The sequence below is a fragment of the Numenius arquata genome, chromosome 13 (genome assembly GCF_964106895.1).
Source record: "Numenius arquata chromosome 13, bNumArq3.hap1.1, whole genome shotgun sequence".
Classification (NCBI taxonomy): Eukaryota; Metazoa; Chordata; class Aves; order Charadriiformes; family Scolopacidae; genus Numenius; species Numenius arquata.
This window is the reverse complement of record NC_133588.1, coordinates 16,401,701-16,425,560: the sequence shown is the minus strand read 5'-3', so window position 1 is coordinate 16,425,560 and position 23,860 is coordinate 16,401,701. Positions and strand designations below refer to the sequence as shown.

At 36.5% G+C, this 23,860-nt stretch overlaps 1 protein-coding gene across 3 annotated transcripts in view; it reads left to right on the top strand.

Annotated features, from left to right (window-relative positions):
• The window catches only part of WWOX (WW domain containing oxidoreductase), a 515,980-nt gene that overhangs the window by 20,853 nt on the left and 471,267 nt on the right, over positions 1-23,860 (top strand). For all 3 annotated transcript variants that reach the window (XM_074157833.1, XM_074157835.1, XM_074157834.1), the window contains exon 5: positions 7,770-7,876. In XM_074157833.1, coding sequence (XP_074013934.1) covers positions 7,770-7,876 — 107 coding nt within the window. The remainder of the gene's footprint in view (positions 1-7,769; positions 7,877-23,860) is intronic.

Below are 23,860 nucleotides of genomic sequence, written 5' to 3'. Positions count from 1 at the left end.
TGTATTTGGAGCAACTTGAATAACACGTCTCTGAGATTTTATCCTAAATATCTACATTGAGGGAGAGTGATTGTGGCCAAGCAATCCTGATAGAGAGTGCATGGTGCTTTTTGGGCTCTGAAAAGTGTGAGTTCATCAATGATGTGATGTTTCACTTATGACTGGCATCACTCCACTGGAGTGCTGGATGCTGCTGGATGCTGTACCCTTAAACCACCAGCACAGGTAAGGACATCTTAGTTAGAGAAGATCCTTCCCTAAATCACACATCATTGTTGCAGTATTTCAACCTGAAAAGAAGCTTTTGTAACTCCAAATCGTTCGTTGCTTTATCTTCAGATGTGCTCTTCCAATCTGCTTTACTCCTTTTCTGAGGAAGTGTTGAATAAGATCTGCTTCACTGTCACTGGTGTTTAGGTCTTCCAAGTTGACATAAATCTAGTGATGTCTAGGAGACAAGTCTCTTTTCCATTTATATGTAGTTCTCTTAAGTCCCAAAACTCAAAAATGCCTAGTCTGTTTGAGATGCGGTGGTTGAAATGAGAGTCTATTTTGGATTATAAAGATGATTTGTTGCAAGTTCTTGAGCATTTAACCTTTTCACAACTCTCCTCTGTAACAAAACTGGACTTAAATTGCATTTTGTGTAGATACTTTTTTTTTTTCTTAAATGCAACATGTATTAGTATTGTATATTGTGTCAGGGTTCTGCTCTTAAGTTTTTTCTGGTTTCCTTCCTTTGTAGATAAAAGAAAAGTTTACTCTTGATCCAGGGAAAATGTAAAAAACAGTTACAAAAAAACCCTGAGAACAGTTTTGTTTTCAAAGCAAAGTGTGATGGAAGGGACTAACATCTTCTACCTGGAAAAATATTTTTGTGTTACTTCTATTACTTCTACATTAAAAAAAAAAAAAAAAAAGATTTGGATGATGATTGGATGTTGCAGATGAACTTTCTCATGGTTGAGTAAAAATTGTTGTGCCTTATCAGAACGCTAAGTGTTTAAAAGGACGGATACATACATACTGGCCTTTGAAGGCTCAAGACTGCCAAGGCTCTGCTAGTTCTGTGCATGTGCAGGTTTTCTAGGTAAGGGGTTGGATTTGTATTGTGGAAAGACTCTGGCCAAATAGTGAGAATACTTTTCTTCTCCCAGAGATCTTAAACCAAAGTAAAATTGAGGTGCTAAATACTGGCCTATGCTTAGTTCAAGAAAGAAGTGTCTGAGAAGCGGTTTATTTTTTTCTGGAAGGAGCTCAGAACAAGGAGACCAAAACCCCAAGAAAATAGCATCCTTCTTTTTGTATTGCTTCTGCCTGGAGGAAGGAGTTCTCTTAACTTGTATGTTTTGTACATTATCTGAGTTTAAATACAAACTCCTGAACTAGTGACTACACTGCACTTGAGTGAAAGAGGCCAGAAAGTTTTCTGTTTTTTTTTTTCCATTTACTTTTAGTCCCAAGAATGTTTTAATTAAGGTTTCATATTTTCTGGATTGCAGAATTAATTAAATAATCTGTTACTTTTACTTTATGAAGGCTATATAAAATTATTGACCCTTCCCAAGAACCACCAAACTGTACAAATAAAAAGCTTCCTATTAATTGAAAGTTGGATTTTTACTCTCAATATCATAATAACATATATGGAGAAGAAATTGATCTTCCAGCTGCTAGTTTATCAAAGAATGATTTTGTACGTCACTGATTTTATATTAGAAGAAAATATAAATAATTCCCAAAAATGTAGATTTATTCTGAAAATTAACTCACTTCACTCTGCAAATGGGGCACCCATCTTTTTATAGGAACCCAATAGATGTTTGCTGCAATTCAGAAAGCAACATGGAAGTTTTGAGGACAGTGTAGTGGGGGAAAAAGAAAAACCTGAACCCAGCTGTGAAAGTAATACATGCTTTTAGGGATAGAATACGTTCGTAATTAAAAAATCCAAGTTGGTTTCTGCTGTTCTACAGTCCATAAGTGCATGAAGGGCCAGAAATATGTCACACGAGCAGGCGAATGCTTTTCACTTCCAATTCCACACGACACTTTTGTTCATTTGCTTGACCTTGCTGTTGACTGGAGTGGGAGGTTTCTCCTGGACTTGCTTTTAGTTCATGTTCAAACTGCCTGTGACACAGGGCTCTCAAGGACGGCTGGACTCATGACAGCTTTAAATCATTCCTCAACACATGTGGCGACGTTTTAGAATCCCAGGGCCTCCAGAGCTCTTCTGTCGGTGGAGAGAGGGGAAGAAATGATTTTGAAGAAACAATGTGAACAAACCCTATAGCTTTTACACTGAGCACTAATCTGTTGCAAAGAAAGATGTCATCACTGCCTTTCAAATGCATTGTAAACGATGGATCCAAGGTGTCCTGGAGCGTTTGGGAGAAGGTAGAGAAGCTGAAGAAAACCTGTGATTGTCTGAAATGGTTTTGAATTTCCTCTTCTGTATTCAAAATTTCTTATATTTGGAATAAAGGAATGTTTTAGAACATGTTTTGTAAGGAATTTGCATCAGGCACTTACGTCCCCCATGATAAATGGACTGTACGCTGTCTACTTTGTTTAAACAAGAAATAGCTGAATTACTTTTCCACTCGGTGAGTCCCTTCCTCTGTTTTATAGAGGAGGTTGCACCGTTTGACAGAGCCCTGTACTCATCTCCTGTATGTTGACACAATGTAGCTGGCATTAATTGAGCGATGCTAACTGCTCCTTAATTGAGACCCTTAGCTGAAAATCTGTCCCAAAATTTGCAGAGGGTAGTCGACTGCAGATAGACGGGAGTGTGAGAGTATTGAATTGAAGATGAAGAATGAAATTGAGTGCTAATTTCTTGAGTCTTTATGAAAAACTGCTGTGAGTAAAGGGCTGGAGGGTTTTAAATGGCTGTAGTAAATCCCATGTGCTTGTAGCTCTCTTGTTTGTTCTGCTCCCAGTCCTTTAGGTTAACTGCTGGTGGAAGAGCTGTGCCAGAATGTTTATCCTCATATATGTCTTAAGCAGGAGTTTCACTTTTGAGGGATGAGGCTAGAGCTCATTCAGCTCGAGGAACGGCAGCAAGAGTAGTCTGTCTCAGGACAGTCTTACCTCTTGAGGTTTCCAGGGCAATCACTTGAAATTTATTTTAATTTTATAAAATGTTTGCTCAACATTGTATAGGTTATTTAAATGTACTGCAATACCTTTTCCAAAGTGTACTTTATGTAAGCATGTTCTTCTGGCACGTTTGGGGGAAGTATTTATCGTATTGTTTGCGATTGGCTGTCCTTGATGCTCCAGGATGTTATCTATGCTGGTTTTCTAATGTGGTTTTTTCTACTTTAAAAAAAAACAAACACACACACAATACGACTTGTATATAATGTTTGAATTTCTATAAGAAGATATTCAAGTTTTGCAGCTTCTTTTTGAACTGTCTACTTTGAAATCTGAAAACTGATGCACGGAACCGTTATACGTTGAGGCTGGGCACAGTTTCCTTCAGCCAGGCACAGCCTTTGCCAGCCGTTGCAGGGAGGCAGAATGTAAATGGCAATAATTCTTGCTGGCAGTAGGCTGTGCTATCCCTTTTCCCTGGGTTAAATAGCTCTGGAGCTGCAGTACCCTGGCGCTACGGTGCAGGGAAGATTCACCACTGGACGATACGATTCGTTTCCTGGAAAAGAAACGAGTATCATTGGTGATAATGCTCTTTCATTGTGAAAGGGCTGTGTCACTGTGGGAGAGCACGCTGGCAGCTACAGTCTCAGATTAAGTCAAGTTTTAAAGAAATCTTTGGTTCTTTTGAAGTCCACAGGGTTGCTCTTGTGGGTACAATTAAGGTTGTTCTGGTTCCCTAATTACGCACATCCTTAACATAGTTATTTAGAATTTCTCTTTCTATTTAACTGTACTGTGATTATTTTTTTTTTCAGGTTTTACTGTTGTTTGGGCATTTATGATGTGTGTGGTTTAACTTTTGTGTATGAAACCACATTTGACATGGGTTTTGATTCAATGTAGCTTTTATAGATAGGCAAGGTTTTTCTTTACGGAGTTTGAATAGTTTTGTACTTCAAATCCTCAATCCTTGTGTTAGGCTGAGGTTTTGAAATTTACTGTATATTGAAAACGTGGCTACATTTTGCTGGAAGACAAATGTTGTTGGCAAACTTAGTTTAACACAATAAGTGTGTTAAAAGAATAAAAGTTTTCTGCTATGCCAGAGGGTTTTCCCTACCTGTTTAAGCTGTGTGACACCGAGGGAGGAAAGGAGTCTTTAATTTTTGCAGGAGAAACAAAAAGCTAAAGCTATAAAAGGACTCAAATACTGAGGTGCTTCCAAACTCCTGCTTCAGGTGTTTCAGTTAGAAGTTGCATTCTTCTAAGCTTCTAAGTTATTTCATAGAATCACAGAATGATATGGGGTTGGAAGGGACCTCTGGAGATCATCTAGTCAAACCCCCTGCCAAAATAGGTCCACCCAGAGCAGGTTGCACAGGAACGTGTCCTGGCGGGTTTTGAATGTCTCCAGAGATGGAGACTCTACCACCTCTCTGGGCAGCCTGTTCCAGTGCTCTGCCACCCTCAAAGTAAAGAAGTTCTTCCTCATGTTTAGATGGAACTTCTTATGTTCAAGTTTGTGCCCGTTTCCTCTTGTCCTGTCAGTAAACCGTAAAAGTACTTAGTTGTGCTCCTTAATGAGGATTTTCAGGTCTATGATGATTTATTTTAAGGATATACCTTAAAATGCTGCAGTCTCGAGAGTGAGCAAGTTGGTAGGCAGGTCATACTTATACCCCAGTGAGCTCTATGAAGAAGACCTCCTCTTGTTATATTTTATCTGGTAGATGGTCTGAAAGGATAATTCATGAGTTACGCTCTACACAAAGTGATAGAAAGACCAAGGAGTAGTGGTTATATACAATCCATACCTATAGCCAGTAATCCAGTATTTGAATTGGAACCTCTTTACGGTGTTTGGGGTACCTGTGTTTGGTTTTCTCCTTTTGCATAAATCCAGCTGTCCTAAGCACAGTGCAATAGCGTTCATGAATGAGTTTGTAGTTTAAAATCTGCCTGATGGGGAGAGACATCAGCACTTGACCCGTGGTGATATTTTGAATGGAAGGATGGACTGCTGCTTAAAAATCCTCTGAAAAGAGGTTGTTTTTTTTTTTTTAAGCACATCATTTCGTGGAAAGATTCGGAACATGTCTGCCTAAGGGAGAAGAATCATCCTTTGGTGGCCCAGAAGAGAGGGAGTATGTCCTAAAGGAGGAGTGTTTAACACTCACCTCCAACTTTGCAGGGAAAAATCAAGGTGGTATTAAATTTAACTTACTTTGCAGTGTGTAACTTGGTTAAATTTTAATCTTTTCCAGTTTATTTTATAATGAGAATCAAGTTGTTAACTGTAACAGAGAATGGCATGGAATTTATTATGTTGCACAGTGTGGCATGGGGTAGAGTTAGCAAAACATCATCACACTTAGCTAATTAAACTGGCCGTCAGCTCTAGATCTTTGTATAACAGTAGAAAAACTGTATTCCCAGGCATTCCACTAGTTTTTAATATTATGGTAAGCTGGTCAAAATAAGTGTATTTTTTGTGCAAAACAAGAAGCGTACAGCCAGCTAATAGTACTCCGGTACAACATGTCTTACATTAGTTACATGAAAAATTCTAGTTAAATACGCTTAAAGTGGAATTAGGAACAGGGGAAATCTTTGCGTGTGCTGTAGCTGAATTCATGTGCATGCAGTGAATTACCCAGGTAATTAAAGTTGCTTGGTGCAATGACTGGCTTTAAAAGAGATACAAGAAAATTACTTGGACTTAAATACCGTAAGTATGTAATTGCAGAAAATGGTATAAATTCATCTTGGTGTCTGTTGTTTCTACAATGTAAGTTATATCTTGTGCTGTAACTGAATTTTGTTGCTCCAGGGTGTTTTGGGAGTGAGACAGCCCATCTTAATAGGTTTTTTTGTAAACAATTTATAAAAGGAAAACACGAACATGCTTTAAATGTCATAAAGCTAAAACAAATACCTCTTCTCTTTGACTTCTTCATGTATTCAAACTGCTGGGCATTTCAGCTTGATTCTTCATTTTCTAGTTTAAGCTTGTCTAATTGGAACTCATTAAGCTACGTTATTCCTCTTTCAGCTAGATGGAAATTTCTGTCATTGTTACAGTTCTCCCTGGAGATGGGCACCCAGTGATACTATCGAGTACTTCACAAATAGGTAGTAGCTCACCCCTGATAGAAACCCCATTTCTGGCTCAGTTCTTTCCACTTTATGGGCATTCTGTGCTCCTGAGAACTCATCTCCTGGTGTAAATTCTCACAGATTTTTTTTTTTTTTCCAATTAAATGAAGTTTACCTTGGACCAACTTCTATGCAGCTTTTAATTAATGAATTGAACAGTGAAACAGAGTACGCTTACAAAGCTTGTGGATGATGTCAAGGTGGAAAGAGTTGCAGTTTTTCGTGGACAGTTTTGTAATTTGAACTGATCTCATTAAATTCCAGAACAGTCCCAAATAAACAAACTGAAATTAATCTGAAATCTGAAGTCTCCTTTTAAAAAGGAGAAATGAAGTGCCCAGATTCAGAGTGGGGAAGAAACAATTAACAGTTTTGCAAAAATAGGTTGTGTACAGTCATTTAGAAATTCACTGTGAAACTTTGTTCTATGGATGAAAGAAAAAAACCTGGGGATATAGAGTCGTGCTGTGCTTTAATTGCAGCAAAGTGTGAACTGTCTGTCCAATTGTTTCAGATTTAGAAAGAGTGTGCTTGCAGATTAAGTCCTATCAGTGAGTTATGCAAAAGAGGGAATTTTTCATGGATTATTTTTGCTCTGTATCATCTGGTACATCCAGTGACCCGTTAAGTCCCATGATACTATAACCAATGTGTTGAAGCTGCCTGGTATTTGATTGATTATTCATAATGAGAACAATTGTGAAAAATTGTTCACCATCTCTCAGTTGATGATGGGATAAAAAACGAGATGATTTTATACAGGTAATCTAAGGAAAATTTTAGCAAAGATTTTTGAAGTTCATGGGTAATAAAACATACATGTAGATTACAGATCTCCTTAGGTAGAATCTAGTTCTCTGAGAATTAACTTGACAACCCCCTCCTGGGGATCCTTTAACACTTGGATAGTTCTCTGGTCTCTGGTTTTGTTCTACAGATGGGGTGGTGTCTGGATCGGAAAAAGGAGTAGTTACCTCAACATGGTTTGGATTCTTAATCCCTCACGCATCCCATTGGGTGATCCCCCCTTGCCATAGGTGGTCCTCAGATTGATGAATCAAGGTCTAACTGTGTGTCTGAAGAGCCCAGAGCTGAGTTTTACAATACTTTATCACTTTCAGTGTGATGTTGTCAGGCATAATCATTCCGCAGTCTCACCGTATGGCTCATTTTTCACAGTCAAACGAGTAGGGAGTAAGTATAATCCTGCTCTTCTAAGACTTGAAGACACTGAGGCTGAGAAATCGCGTCTGCTTTTTGAAGATCCCAAGCGTATTTTGCACAAAATGTATACAATTATTGTCCCAAAGATCTGCTCAAATTGAGGTGTCTACCTTTTATCATGTGCTCTTAAAAGCTGGGTCCAGGCGACTATCGAACAGGTAGTCAGAGTGCAGGTAGCATTAGTATACTTAAATGTGTGGCTCGCCCTTTTCAGGTAATTTTATAGCTCCGTTTTATTACTGAGATCGATTTCTGACTAGGAAAATGTTTTGTTACAGGTTTTGAAACTGCGAAGTCTCTTGCGCTGCATGGGGCGTACGTTATCCTGGCCTGCAGGAATACCTCAAGAGGCAATGATGCTGTTCAGCGCATTCTCGCGGAGTGGGTAAGTCAATGTATATAGTGTCCAACACGAAGCTGTGTTTTTCAAGCCATGAAGTCTTTTGTGCAGTACGAGCAGTTAAATGGATATTACATTACCATGCAGGAATCTAAGGAAGAAGGCATTTGTCTTATTTTGTAATATCCTCTTCAGCCGCTGATGTATCAGTGATAAGAGATTTTTCATTTCATGTGACTGTAATGGACTGCAGGGCTTGACATGCTGCTGTCCCTGTTATGTACAGATGCTTTGTAAGGCTCAAAATGTTTGAGAGAACCACTGAGGCATGTTTCATAGTTATAGGACAGGACATTTCCTGAACCAAAGTGTATAACTAACTGAAGGAGAATGTATTAGAGACAGCCACTATTTTGCCCATAGTTTTTATACTATGGGAGATTTCAGAGGATTGTTCTTACACTCTTCAAAGCCAAGAACGTTTCCCTCCTTTTCTCTCCGAGTCCATCAGGCCCAACAGCACTGCTGCCAGGCAGTCTCTCTCAATGTTTTATTTCCTTCCCCTCTCTGCCCTCTTCCTTTCATTTTTCTTCCATTTTGTCATGCAAATACAGGCTTTTCAGTACTGTCTATTCCCTTGTTTCTCTTTGACTCCTAACTTCCCCCTCCCCTTTTTTTTTTTTAATTTATTCAGTGTTCTTAATTTATTCCTCCCACAATCATTTACTTGCTAGTAAGTATTGCAGGCTACTTTTGTCTGAGCTTGCTATGACTGCTGACTTCCATCTGTTGACACAATCCTATACACTTTACTTTAATAATAAACCGCAGGGTCAGATTCATGGAATTTTCTTTCTTTCCTGCTAAAATTAGTGTGGAGTGTTTAGCTTTTATTTCCCAAGCTCTGAAAATACTTCAGCTGCTCCCAGATGATGTGGAGTATTAATATTTACACATAAGTAGCCTACAGATAATTATAATATTTATTAGCGCAAAACAAAGAGTGCTTATTTACAGGGAAGTATTTCCAAGTAAGTGGTGTTTATAATATTGCTAATTTTTGTAACCACAGTTTCTTCAAGAAAGTCTTTGCATTTAGGCCTTTTTCTCTTGACCAAATGATATTAATGATTTACAGTAAAGGATTGGGAGGGAAAAATATCTTCCTTTCCCCTTCAATACTTCACATTAAAGTTTTCTTTCTGTTTTTTATTTCAAGAGTGTGGAATTCCCCCCAGTAACAGGGGCAAGCATAACGCGTGTTGCTTAAAGTTCATCTGTCCATTCTCTTTCAATAGAATTGGATTTGTTGATATTTTGTCTCTTCAATTTGGTAGTGCCAGTCCAGCTAAATATTGCTATATATATGTTTTCCATGAAATAACTTAAGGCAGAACTGAGTACCTTTTATTTTAAAAACAACCCATTACCCCTTAATTCTAAGCATATCTCTGAGCGCTTTGAAGGCAATGGGAGTTCAGGAGTACTTGTCTTAATACCTATATTATCTCACCAAAAGTTAATGAATTGTTAATTGAATGAAGATCACCAAAGGTCAAATTACTTCAAAAACATTACATTTATTTACTAACAGTTTTCAAATTCTAATTGTTCAGAAAAGAAACTCATCTGTAAACTGGGTAGCTGGAAAACCTCAATGCATCTTTGTAATGGCTTTGTTGTTGTTTATTGAGAGGGACTAATTAACTTTGATTATTGCACTAATATTATGGCACTTTGACAGTCCCTCAGATTTATGACTCTGGGAAAATAAACAAATGAAATGCAGGTGCTGGAGCAGAAAGAATAAGTTATTACTGAACTTTAATTACTTGGAGTGTGTAACCAGGAGAGAATTAGTTGATGAATTACAAGATGCTTAAAATTTACATCAAATTGTAAGCAATCTTGAGGAAAACAAACACAAAAACCTGCCCCAAAGTTAGTTACTGAAAACAAAGAGGCAAAGATTAATTTGATTGATTGATATTAATATTAAAATATTGATGTAAAGTATTAATTTTTAGCTTATAGGTGTAACTACAGAGCAGGAAGTTTTTAATTGAAAATTACTTCCTAAAATTAAGGAGTTTAAGAAAAATGTCAACAACCTCTGCATGTGGTTCAGATGAATTTTCAATATGTAGCTGCAACTTACCTGCTATAAAGAACTTCATCCACAGTATTTTGTCTCCCTTGCTCCTAGGGAAAGCATAACTGTTGAGAGGAAATTACTTTTAAATTTGGAACCAATTTAAAAAAAAAAAATACAGCTGTTTAGGATGCAGCCTTACAAAGCCTCATGTTCATGTTATTCAGGTATTTTTGGCAACAACAGTGCTACCTAGTTGTTTTATTTTTTTCTTGCATATTTTTGAGGTTAAGTCTCTGAGCTGCACTATAAATACTTTCTTCCTCTAAAATTCTGAGGAGTACAAATTTGGTAAATAAGTGCCAACTCTTCAACTGAATGTCCAAACCTATTTTCTTCTAATTTGCATGAACTATACTTTTATAATTAAAAAAATCGTTGCCATATTAAATTCTAGTGTGTTTACATCTTGTAGGTGTACCGTGTTGGTAATAAAATTGGTGTTTCTGTAATAACATGTATATTATCAAAAGCAACGTATACCCTCTGCTGGCTTTTCTATAGGGCAGTATTCTTTTGTACTCAAGGGTTAAATGTCTGACAGGATACTTCCTTTTTCATTCTTTCCCTTGTGTGACACAAAAGAGTTTATTTTGCAAGAAGTCGAAAGAGTTAAAAATGTATAAAGAAACAACTGTTATTATTTCAAGTTTGGATACAATTTTCCAGTTGATGGTCTCTATTAACTAAAGCCTGAAATATGTATGGAAAAAAATGTAATTCTTAAAACCCAAAAAACCAACAACCATACACCACCACTGCCAAACCACCACAACAAAAACAACAACAAAACTCAAATCAAACCTACCGTAATGCAGCATTTAAAAATAAAGTACAGCATATGTAGCAGTACTTAAGAAAACCATCCAGCTTGTTCCTTTAGTGAGTCTGTTGGTGACTCCTTCCCTGGAGTGCCATGAACTGAGTGTCTGCAGAAAGACAGCTCTTCTTGGGGCCTGTTGTGCTTTTAAATAAGTTGTTAGGCAAAACCCCTAGTTTCAATCTGCTTTTAGTGAAAGCTGAAAATCGAGTTTATAAAGAGCAAATGGGACAGCTAAATGGTTCGGGAAAATCCAATTGTTAAGATTTAGAGAAAATAGGAGAATAATGGGAGAAAATAAGATTTTTCAGATTAGCTGTCATTGAGTTTAAAAAAAATTTTTGAGCTGATTTTAATTGGCTGTTGGGGACAATTCTAGAAAACTTTGGTTCTAACAATCTATGTCTAAAGAGCTGCTTTATAAAGTTTGAGCCATTTGAATAGGGATTACTCATATAAGCTTGCTAATTACTTTAGGTAACTGACATTTGTTTGCAGCCTGCAGTATTCCAGTTACTTTGTTTCTAAACTATTAACTTTCTAAGGTAATATTGCAAATAGAGGGTAATTGCCTTAGGTAAAGAGTTGTGACAAGTTTTAATGTGATTGATCTAGTCTGTCAAATAATGTTTTTTTAAAGAGAGGTATAGTTGATTATATTGGTGCAATGTAAAGTTTTATATACATATATGTATATATAAAGAGAATGAAAGGAAGAGAAAGTATGTAAAAGCGGCAGATAAAAAGAGAGATCAGTATAGCCTCATGTTTGATATCCTGAAAATGAATGTTGTTCACGCTCGATGACATTCAATATCAGTTTAAAACTGTTTGATAATTTCTTGCTCAGAAAAGAGGAAATTAGAGTTCTAGAGTTATGATTCATTTTAATCAGAAAGAAATTGTCAAACATAAATCTCTGAGTAGTGAAAAGGCCTGAAAGCAGCCAAGAAAAAATATCAATACTTTGCAAAGGAGGAATGATTGTTCCAATTCGTAGCTTAATTGACTTTAAGGCTTAATGAAAAACACTACAGTGCTGTTTGTACACATACTTGCTCTGACGAACATCGAAATCTATGCTCCAGGAAGAGAAGCTAGGTAATTTATTTTACATTATTATTGATATAATTTTCTAATTGAGTGTGAGCAGAATGTTTGGATAAGACTGCGTAGCTCCAGATGTTAGTGGTATTCTCAAGAAAATACTTAAGAATATGAATGAATAAAATATTTCATAAATCACTGCTTTTCTTGCCAAGAAACCCTCATTTATTTATTCCCGTCAAATAGTCTTTGAAGTAGAAATTAAAAGATAAATTGTAAGTTTAATATTTCATAAAAACCCTAATGTTTCTTTTGTAATTATTCCTCAGTGTTAAGCCTACAGCTCCATCAAAGATTAGATTAAACTGTAAAAAGAAAATTTGGGTTTCCTTTATATGGAGGAACTTATAAGGTGGAGATGTGACAAGAGAAGACAGAATGACTGTGAAGAAACGCAACAAAATGAATGCGATTCCTTGCTGTATTCCTTCCCCCAAAGTATTCTCCGCCTAAGGAGTGATTTCTATTCTTGCTGATTAAGTAACTGAATGAAATTAAAACCTGATAAGTGAGTCTTTTGTATGCCAGTTGTAATCTGGCAAAGCACAGGAAGGAGGGGCAAACTGGGCAGGTTCACACAGAACATGGGCAACAATTTTCATGTGTCCACGATGTGCGTTTCCCCCTCAAGGAAGGCGACTGATTCCCCACGTAATATTTCGTGTCCACTGGTGTCCCTGGTTTATATTTTTTTGTGTACGTGCATGGAATACAAGATGGCTCTAAAATATTCCTCTGTCTTAGTCTCATGATAAGAATGGATGCTAATCTTGATACAGAAGATAAAATTTCCTTTTTTATCTATTGGACTTTAATTTTTGTGAGCTTTTCCTGTACATCGGTCAGACCATTAATGCAGGATTTTCATACCGAGACTGTGTAGGACTACGTTAGAACCAGCAAATTGTTCTTGGACTTAACTGTGAATGATTCAGGAAGGGCATCTCATCACGATTACTGGCAGATTTTCATTTAGGGAAAAAAACTGAAGAATGTGTGAAAGATGGCTTTGGAGATGTAGTAAATACTGAATGAAGCCATGGTCTGTTAGCGTGGAATTAAAGAGTTTCAAAGTGGTGCTAAACAAAAGCTCTTAAAAAGTAATCTCTTCAAAATAGAAAGTATTTCAGAATGTCACACTGGTAAAGCACATGCATTTCTGTGAAAATATTATTTCCAATATCTTGTTGTTATTTTGTAATAAAGAATTGTATTGTATTTTAAAACTATATGTTATTGGTTGACATGCCATCGCAGTGTGAAATACAGTTATAAAAGCCTGCAATGTATAGGTGTATTTCATCTTGCAGTGCTCTGAATAGTGACCGTGCTGAAGAATCAAGTTAAAAGTAGTTATCTGAACCTTGCTATAGGGAACAGGCCTTACAGGAAGAGGCAGTATCTTTTATTAAGCTAACTGGTAATGCAATAAAAAAATTTCTGCGTCAACTTGTCTCACTTGCAGCCAGAGACACTCAAACTGAAGCATTATTGCTACTGCCAAGTATAATGCTTTTTTTTTTTTCTTTTTAAGGGTGTGATCCAGATCTTTCTGAAGTGAAGGAATCTTTTAATAAACTGTAATTGCAGTAGGATTGGACCTTATGTTACTAGCAGAGAACTGAATAGTGTAAGCCTTAACCTGTAATGGTGCTAGTAACAGCTGATTGACAACAGCATGAAAGTATAATCACACTTTGGCCATAATGTTCAAAAATTCAGTAAGTTCCTGTGAGTACTCTGCTCAGCTGGGACACCTTTAAGAGAGCGATGTGCTGCAAAGTTATTTTCCAAATACAGGTGGACAGTGAATTGTTAAATAACGGTAGGCATAATTTTTAAGCAGTAGCAGGATTCATCCGCAGCACTGAGAAAAACTAAACGTGATAGTCTGCTCATGCACTCTGTTAATGTAAGAAGCTGGAAAGCAGTTACTTTTGTATTTTGAAGTCTTGTGATGCATTTGGAGGTGGCAGTTTCTTCCAGTTTGTATATTGGGAGGGTAACTACCCACACAGACACATCTTAGCCTGTCCGAGCTGTTGATCTCATTACCAGTGAGAAATCTGTGATCTGCTAGTTCGGCCAGATCCGTCTCTGGAACCAGCTGTGAATCGGCGAATGTAGCCACTGACAAGAGCAAGAGGCTTTTTAATCATTTGCAAGGAAATTGGTGTTTAAAAAACAAAAACAAAAACAAACCCACACAAAGTTAAAAGCATTAAACAGATTAACCAACATTTACATGGATGGATTGTTGAGATCTATTTTTTTGTACGCTATAAACATATGGCATGAATTTGCTCTCATTACAGATGCTGAGAAAAGGGAAAGGCAAATATTTATATTACATTCATGTTTTACAGTAAAAACACTGTTCGGTTTGTTTATACAGTTCCACTGTTACAGTTTTTATGGTTAGTAATGAAACCACTGTAAAACAGAGTCTGAATTATATAGCAGATGTGTTAAGCCTCTAACTTTCAGAGTTGGGTGTCCTTCTGAATACTGATATAATTTGGTTAGTTGATGTACTGGCTGCAGCTGAACTGTTTCATACCGACGTCTTCCTCTGTAGTTACTTCTGCACTGTTACTGTACTACGGTTTTATTATCCAGATAAATACATCAATATTTTACAGTAATTACATGTATTTATGAAATATAAAGCCAGTCAGTGTGAGCGAGTGCAGGAGGCTTTAAGGGATTCGATGGGCATTTTCCAAGCATTTAAGACCTTATATGGCTTATATTTCCAGTAAACAGGGATAAATTAAAATTTTTTAATTAATTTGATGTGTATCTTATTTTTCAACATGGTTCTTGAAAATATTTTTATTCTGGTTCAATGGATGACTAGGATTAAAAATAAAGTGAATGTAAAATGTGAGAGTGGATAAAAAGGGAAACATTTAAAAATGTGGCTATATTTTAACTTCTATCTACTTGAAAAGAACTACAGATATATTGTCAGGTTTTGATCTTTGCTATACTGTACTCAGTGAAATACAGAATTTTGGTTATGTAAAGCAATGATCATGAATATTAATTCTTTGTATTTATGTGACAATTTCTGGGGAAAATGCACAGTAAAAACAGCTGAGGTCCCTGCCCAAAGCATTTCAGTTCTGGGCTCTGCAGAGATTTACGTTTTGTGCTACTTTATGCTCAGTACCCTGCACAGTCACAGTGACTTTCATTGCAGTGGTAGCAAGCAAAGAATTTAGTACAAAGTGTTTTCGGAACTCAGTTCTTCGTTAATAAATAAGGAGTAAGGAAGTAGACGTAAACATTTTGTAGTGCTGGTCTTTTTATTTTGTTGTTAAACTTCTAGTTTATGTTGTTGGCACGTCTTTAAGTATAGAATACTTTTTAATGATGATAATATAACTAATAAATGCAGAAGAAAGTTTAGTAATGTCCGGCAAGGTGGAAGGGACTTTGAAGTGGTTTAGCACCATGGAATTTTTAAATGTCTAGGAAATAACATTTTAAAAAGGCCTAGTAAAATGAATGAAGGAACTACTCTGTAAAAGGCAGAAATCTTTGTTTTCCTTCATCTTCCTCTCAGATATTGAGGAAAACCCATATAATGAGGCATGTTGAAATTAACTGGAACTTCTTTACAAACATAGATAAGGCAAGCAGAAAGATTTCTCCTAATAATGAAAAATTGGGTGCTGGTGAAGGAAAATACTGGTGCAACAGATTAGCTTTATAGCTAGGAGAGATGATGGCCCTTAAGAAGAATGGGTAAGTGAAGGTGGTTTTTATGTCAGTAGGGGGGAAAAGGCTGTGATGCCCTTCCAATAGGATGTGTGTTGCCCCTTTGTAAGTCGTTCTCATCTTGCAGTTCACTGTAGCATCATCAAATCATGGAAGAGTTTATGCGTTTGTTACTACCTGTTTCATCTATCCCTAGGAGAAGGGGTTTCTTACTGCAAGAAGCACATGAGGAATGTTTAGGGAAAAAAAGAAAAATCCTTCAGGGACAGACTTTCAGAGATTTGAATTCCACAAGACTCTGCTGACCTGTCAATTAGGCTTTTTGTCATGATGACTATTATTTAATCTGCAGATGTTCTTTCTTTCAGAATGGCCAGAGTTTAACAACTGTGGAGGAACAGAAGCAGAGTGGTTTTAATTTTTTTTGGGGAAAAAAATCAATTAAAAATAATTTTTTGTGATGGTTTGGTCACTTTATCTCCTTTTGGTTTTGTGCCTTGGACAAGAGCTTCATTGTTCCTGAAAGTATGTTTGAATAAGGTGGTGAATAAATGGTCTGGGAACGTACGGTTTACCCTATGTTCTGTCTCTAATTTTGGATTTCTAGGCTGGATTGGAATTTTGTGCTAATGTATGAATTCATAATGCTGTAGACAGCTGATAGAAACCAAAAGAGCACTTTCATAGCTACAAGATTGCAAGGTTTTTAATGTAGTTAGTGAATTTGCCATGATTTTCTCCAGTAAGGACAAAGTTGTCTTTTGAGTTGACCAAATTACTTCTGCTCTCATAATCTTGTTCACCTTCCAACATCTGCTACATATATATATATATAAAAAAATAATCTATAATGTAATTTTGAAAGAAGTCACAGTATCTTACCATTCCGTATTTTTTTCCTCCAGTCAGCAGAATTTTATACATAGAAATGTTGAGGTGATCTTTTTGGTGATTTGTTTCTTTAGCACAGCCCTGCTGTTCTTAATCTGGAAATGTGAGTCACAAAATCCCTACCATGCCTAAAGCTTTGTAATAATGCCACTTAAATGTAGTATGAGGTTTTTAACAGAACATTTTAAGACACACCCCCCCCTCCAACAGAAATAATAACCAGAATAACCCTTTTAAAACTGCACTTCATGCTTAGTCTTCCATTAAATGGGACTGGGAAATACTGTTTGCTCAACAGTATTAAAAACCTGCCTGTTGATGTCTATCTTTAAAAAAAACCATGGCCTTCCTATGTTGACTTGAATTTAGCTTTAGCTTGAGGATGCAGAGAAGTTTGGTTTTCACTGATACTTTACATATACTGGTGTAACTTGAGTTTGATCTTTTCCTGAACCTTTCTCTCTCAGAATCTGTTTTCTAAAACTATTTAGTGTTGTTGACATTAAAAACTTATTTACTCTGGTCCAGGTAGATGCATTCTTACGTACCCTGAGTTCTGCTGCCACTGGATTTCTGATTGTCGGTTCTGGGAGAGGAGTGGGGGAATTGAAGTGGCTGGTTATAATTTTTTTTTTTAACCATCTTCACAATTAATCTGATTGTAACATAAGCTTGTAATATATTCCATTAATGAAGAAGACAAGCTTAGCTTATGGTAAATACAGTACTAAGTGTTTATAGTGCATTTCCTATTTTACATGATTCTCTTTATAATTCTGCTTATCTTTTCATTCTAATTCCCTAAAGGACGTATAAAAGAACCCCTAAAGAGAGTAATTACTGCTCTATTCCTTAACCAAGGCTCCTTTTGCAAAAAGAAATCTGAGCTGCTTTTTAAAGAAGGCAGTTTTAAATAAAAATGCAAATAAGCTGCTTTGTAACCACATTAATTACCCACCTAGCCTCTTATTACCGTGTTTGTATTGTTTGCAAACACTATTTACAGTGGGGTGGAAATTACCATTCCTGGGCTGGAGGAAGGCTGTTGTTGGTGGGTTGTGCTTTGGAACCAATTAGAGTGAACCTTGTCTCCGGCGGGGCTCGGGGGAGAAGGCATAGCCTTGCAATGTCAAATAACGGCATTAACTCCGACGGCACAGGCACCGGCTTGTAATTATATTATTGGTCCTCTTTTGCTTCTGCAATGAGTTTCATTCTCTGCATTTTAAAACTAACAGGCAGCGTTGTGTCTCGCTAATGATTTAATATGCGCTGTGATAATTTTTTTTTTTATGGAAGTCGTGGTGAAATCCGGTGGGTCGTTTTTGTCCCCAAATTGGTTCTTTGCTTTAATTTTATAAAAGGTAAACAAAAAGCTAATGCTTATGTTCAAGATCTCATAGATTACCATGTAATTGACTTTTCACAGTAAAAACCCAACTTTATTAGTTTATTTAATTATCAGAAGTGAACGGGATGGAGTATGTGTTAGTTGTAAACAGCATGTTAGCTGGCAATAATTGAGTGGTTGTAGGTTTTTCAAGACTTTGAAGAAACTGAATGCTTCATAGTGCAATGCGGTCATCTTTGTCAAGTGAAATACACACTTGTTGCTAATTTAGTATGCGTGGTGTGCTTTTCTTGGTTTTCTGTGTCACTCATGATTGTGAAATGGGCTTTCACTCTAAAAATTGCTCAGAAATTAAAACTAAAGAGATATCTTGGCATTCGTGCTTTCAGAGTTATAAATGTGTTTGGATCCCGAAGAGTTTAGTTTGATGGGTCACACAGGCAATGTGCAATGTGAAGAATTGCTTCTTTAAGATTTGTTTTCTTAGGCGTGTACCCGGTCTGCCAATATGTTAAATGAGTCTTTTGAAGGGTTTTTTTGGTGAGCTTAATATGGGGAAGAAAATGTGGAGAGGTTATTTTCTTCCTGCTTCTGAAACTGTATTGCATGTATCTGCAGTGCTGTGACAGTGTGATAATGTTTAAAGAGTACTTGCTGATAAAGACAAAGATGTTAAGGTCTGTATCAGTTCTGCTGTAACACTGCAAATAGCAGAGTAGGAAAATAGCAGCTCCAGCATGGTGTAGTACCGCTCTGCATAATTGTTATGCATTAAAAAAGAAAAAGAAAAAAAAATGCTCATTGCTGGATCACAAATAGTTTTTTACAGTGATGAGGGACTAATGTGAGGGCATCAAAAGAAGCACTGACTTGGTTCATGTTCCACAATAGCTTATAAAACTGAAGATAATTATCTGGCTTATATGACTACAGAGCAGCATAAATGACATAAAACAACCATAGATGGAGTTCATCAGGAGTAGGGAAGATGTATAGAAAGCAAACTTGCTAAGTAGAGTGCTCAGAAGGTACTACTAATTTATTTGCTTGTCAATGATATTTCTAAATCTTTTATTACTCTGAAGCCAAAGCATTATATTTTTTGCCTAGTTTACTGTCCTCTCTAATTTCTTCTCATCCTTCAGTTCCCTTCTATCTTGATAATTATCCTGGGAGGGGGGGAGTTGGGGACAGAAGAGTACTGGACTTCGCTTGAGGCCCTGGACTTGACTTTAGTAGCTGCTACTTTATCTTTTATCTCACTTTGTGATATTTAGTGCTGGCTGTGAGAAATGACACTGCTCTCTTTGGTTTTAACTGAAACATCTTTAGGTCTCTTAGGCCTCGAATGCTTGTTAGTTTTGATGACAAAGAGCTATTTGTACTTAAAGGTCTTAAACACACCACGTTAGGCACCTTCAAAGGAGATCTTAGCTGAGTCCTACATTGCAGGTTCTGTACAATGTGGTAGACTGGTGAGGTGTATCTGATCCGAGTTGTATTGGTAGACCCTCTTTATGAAGATGCAATTAAATTGCTAAAAAAACTTATGGTTAGTATGTCTTATTTTGCCAAGGTGGAACTGAAATAAATGCATCTTGCTGCTGTCGCCTTTAGGCATACCTGGGATGCTATAGCACTATAATTGCAATAATAGACACTGCCAGGAAAGTGCAGAAAGTACAGATCTAAATAAACACTTTTTTTGTTTGTTTGTTGTAAAAGAAAACATATAAATGACTTTGTTCATTTCCTTGCTTTCTGGAGAATCATATCTAGTCTGATTTCCCAGGGAACCAAGGCATGCTCAGTCACTGGATCTGCCATTCCTTGTCTAATAACTTTTGGTCCCATAGAGTGTTTAGAAGCAAATTTTTAAAAAGCTTCAAGATCCTTAGGATAATTAGGTTCCTGTAAGCACTGAGCTTTGTGAAAGGGTAAGTATCCAGTCAGTGGGCAAAACTGGAGGGACTTTAGGCTCTTAGACATAAGAGAACCTTTGAGAATAGGTGGGAAAGAAAGTACAGGACACAACTCAGGGAACATTTCACTCTGAACTTATATTCTGTATATATGCAGTGGGCGTTAAGAGTTCTCACAGAATTGCTAATCTGCTGTGTGGAAGAATGACCTGTACACAGCCTGCAAGCTCAAAATACAATGTCAGGGAAATTTAAGTGGTGGTGACCCTTCTGTCCCAGGGTGACATTTATGCCTTGTGTAGTCAGAGAGCTTTACAATTTTCGTTGGTTATACTATCTTATCATTTTTAGGAAATGCTTATTAAGGTGGTCATGTTTAACATGTTACGTTACAAACAAAGACATGAATGTATGTACTCATTTCTAATTAATTTGTGTAATTATGTTTTATAATGTAGGTGTTTGCAAAGCAGAACGTGGTACACCCCATTTACTGTCTGCTGTAGCTAATAAAAAATAATAGAATGAAATAAATCTTGAAACTAACTTTAATTGTAAGTATAGATTAGTTGTAAATTATATCTTTGTTATATTTATTTTTAATTCTGCAGTGTTGCAGGTTTGTAGAGCATACTAATTAGTGTAGTTATTTGAAGTAATGATGAGTTAATTACTGTAAATGCTGAATGTTTTTCTCTGACAATTTAAAATACAGTGTTGAGTTACTTTTTTTTTAAATGTGGGACTAGAAATGAAGGGAAAAAGGAAATGGTGACAATAATGAGACGGGTTAATGTTATAAAGATTTTTTTCAGCATTCAAAGTGATAATGTAGATAGGATGATTAAAAATACATGAAGAAAAGATATAACAAGAATAAAACCTCAGCAACTCAACCAATACCATTATAAAAGTGAGCACAAATGAGGTAAACCTATATATTTCACTACACGTTACTGTATAACTTGAGAAAAGGCAATTTGACTGAATTAATCTGAAACTGATTACTGTTCTTCTAATGCTGCTTCTGTTCACTGGGTGAAGCCTCTTTTGCCTTCTACCTCATCCGACGCTGATTGGTAGCCTTGCATGTCCGTGGTGCTTCTCTGCTACCTGAGGCAGTAAGTGTTGACAAGTTTGTTTTTGTGAATATGTTTAAAGAGTAGAAAATGCCTCTAGCTTGAAGTAGAGTGTTTTCCTTTCTGATGAACAGTAGTAAATCCTACCATTTTGAAAGCCGCGTAGTATACCTATGAGAAATGAGCTGATTCACAACGTTTCCTTGAGCATGCACACTGTAAGAGATATTAATAGCTTCCTTCAGCAGTGTCCCACTTAGAGTAACTTTGAAATGCAGTATTTCATTCTGTCCTGGTTAAATTAACCTTACATTTTCCTGTGAAATGGCATGACTACCTAGAGAAAATTTGAAGTGTACTACATACATTCACACTGTAGGCAAAAAAGAAAGGTATCCAGGGTAGTATTTATGCATTAAATATTTACTTTTCAATCTGGAATCAGTTGCCTCCCAGTTGAGTGCAGATTTGGTAATGGAAAGTGGTGTCATGCACTTCTCTGGTTGCCTTTTTAAATAATGAGAGAAATATTAAAAACTCTGGAGTCAGTTCTGGTGACGTTAGTGATAAGTTGGATTTTTACATGCGAAAGGCTTTACTTTATAAAGTGGCAGCAGAAGAATGTTCCTCTACTCCTTAAGAACGGTGCAGTGAAGCGAAAGCTCTTCCACTCCTTTGGGGGAGTTTTTGGAGCCCTCCCCTGCACCAGCAATTCACAGCCCTGTGAGCCTGAGAAAAACAATGCACAAACCTGAAAGTCCCAGACATACAGGTTCATCTGTTTGGTCCTGTTATGACAGAAATCATTACCAGTTTGACAGATTTATTTATAAAGACTTGCTTCAATATTTAAAGTACATCTATTCCTGCATTCCTCATTTCAAGCTCGGCTGTGGATCAAGATGAAAGAAAAATTAAATTGTATATTGAAGAGCTGTTAATTGAACTGCACTGCATTTAGCAAGGGAGCATCAGCTTCAGGCAGTCAATACTACAGAGAATTTTTAATGTACTGTATCACTAGATTGTCAGTTTGTATTGGAGAATGCAAACAGACTGCTTCGAGTAGCGATAAAGCCCTGGAAACTTTTAAGTTGTTGAGGGGAGAAAATGTTATTTCGCTTTGATATGTTGTGACAAAGTTGTTGATAGAACCAGGAGCAACTTATTTTTTTTTTTTTTAGATGAATATTATTTAAGTGTTTTTTTATTGCTAAAGTCTGGTTGCTAGGCATTTATTCTTTAAATGGGTGAAGATTGTGTACTGATTTTTTTTTTTTTTTAATGGGAGCAAAACAAGTTCCACAGAATTCTTGAACTTGCACAAATGTTACTTTGCAATTTGAGCAGCTCTGAAAGTCTCATTTAAAAATATTAGTTCTCTCCAGATATAATTCTAAAAAATAGCATATCAAAAAGCTTTAGAAATGCTTTAGAAAAATGTTATCTCTCTTTCCTAAGGCAGTGTTAATTTCTTTTGTAGTTAATCTTTTGCACTGGAATTTAGTACATTTATAGTTAAAGATTCTTTTAACAGCTAAATTATTTAAGCACGTCTTCTGGGATAACATGGTCTGTTTGGTGTTAAGTATGAAATACTTTTTATTTCATTTTCTTCACTGATAAAAATGAAATAACTAGAGGCATTTGTAGAACCAGAACAGATTTAGGGCTATGGTGTTAGATTAAAGATGTACTATTCTAAGACACAGCTTGTTACAGCTGTCACACTTTGGGATAAGATTCTTCTTACTTTTGGTGGTCCTCACAAGGCTTAAAGTCCACCTTCAGAAAAACCACAGTGAGTCTGAAACTTCTTAATTATTTTTAGATGTCAGTCTCTGGACTTTTCTGTAAGTGTGGTAGGTCTCATGTAAATGGGGAACTTAAAAATGCCAGACGTTGCTGGTGCGTTGTCTTCTCTTGGAGTAGAAAGATCTGTCTTGGAGGTCGGGTTTAGTTAGGCCCATCCATGGCAACTGAGAAGAGCAGGAGTGGCTTTTTTATGCCAACACTCAACTGCTACGTAGTAGAAAAGAGTTTCATTCCAGTTGGAGGCAGGCCATGTAACAGCTGTTCATTTTTTCAGAAAGATTACAGTTACTGAAATACTAGACTTAACAGCTGTATAAGAAAAAAACCTCTACTTTGTATTAGAAGCTATAATTTTAATATCTGTTTTTATGAAAATCATTATGCTCTATGAATCTTGATTTTGACTATTTGCTTGAAATAGCAGTGTCTAGCAAGATATTTGGTGGTTTTGCTGCATTTGCCTGTGTAAGACAGTACTTGACAATGTGAGTACCTACAGTAACATTCAAGAATCCTTTAAATGATAGCTTGACAATCAGAGTAAGAGAACTGTCTGAAGCTCTGGGAAATGCAATAAATCAGAGGTCAGCTTGAAATCAAGCAGAAATGAACTAAAATTCTTCAATTTTATTTTTATGTGGGTAAATCTGGTGTCTTCTGCTGAGTGTGCAGTTGGCTGATATGAGAGTCTACTTCTGAGAACCATTTTAACAGAAAATAATATAGGTTAAATGAGTAAATCCATTAAAGTAGATGAAAATTTACTTATGCAACAAAACCGTGCAATTGAGGAGACCAGCAACATCAGGTTTCCGAACTGTGTAGAGTTTTATTATTGGGAGAACTGAAACTTTCTGCTGACCTTTCTGTCAACATAAATGGCAGGACTTCACTTGGAAGTGGGACTTCTTTAGAAAACAAAAAAATGTTAAATTGAGTGGCTTCCCTGTGACTCTACGATAGTTAGATAGTTAAACATTAATAGCCTTCAAGAAGATGTGCGTGTGTGTTTTTGGGGTTTTTTTTTTAGACTACCGGTTAATTTGTGCAAACTCCTAATCTCTAGGCAATCTGATTTAAAAATCGTATGTTACATGTTTCTTTATGTGCTGTGGAGCTGCATGAGGCAATATCTTTAAAATGTAAAAAAGCCTACAAAATGCACA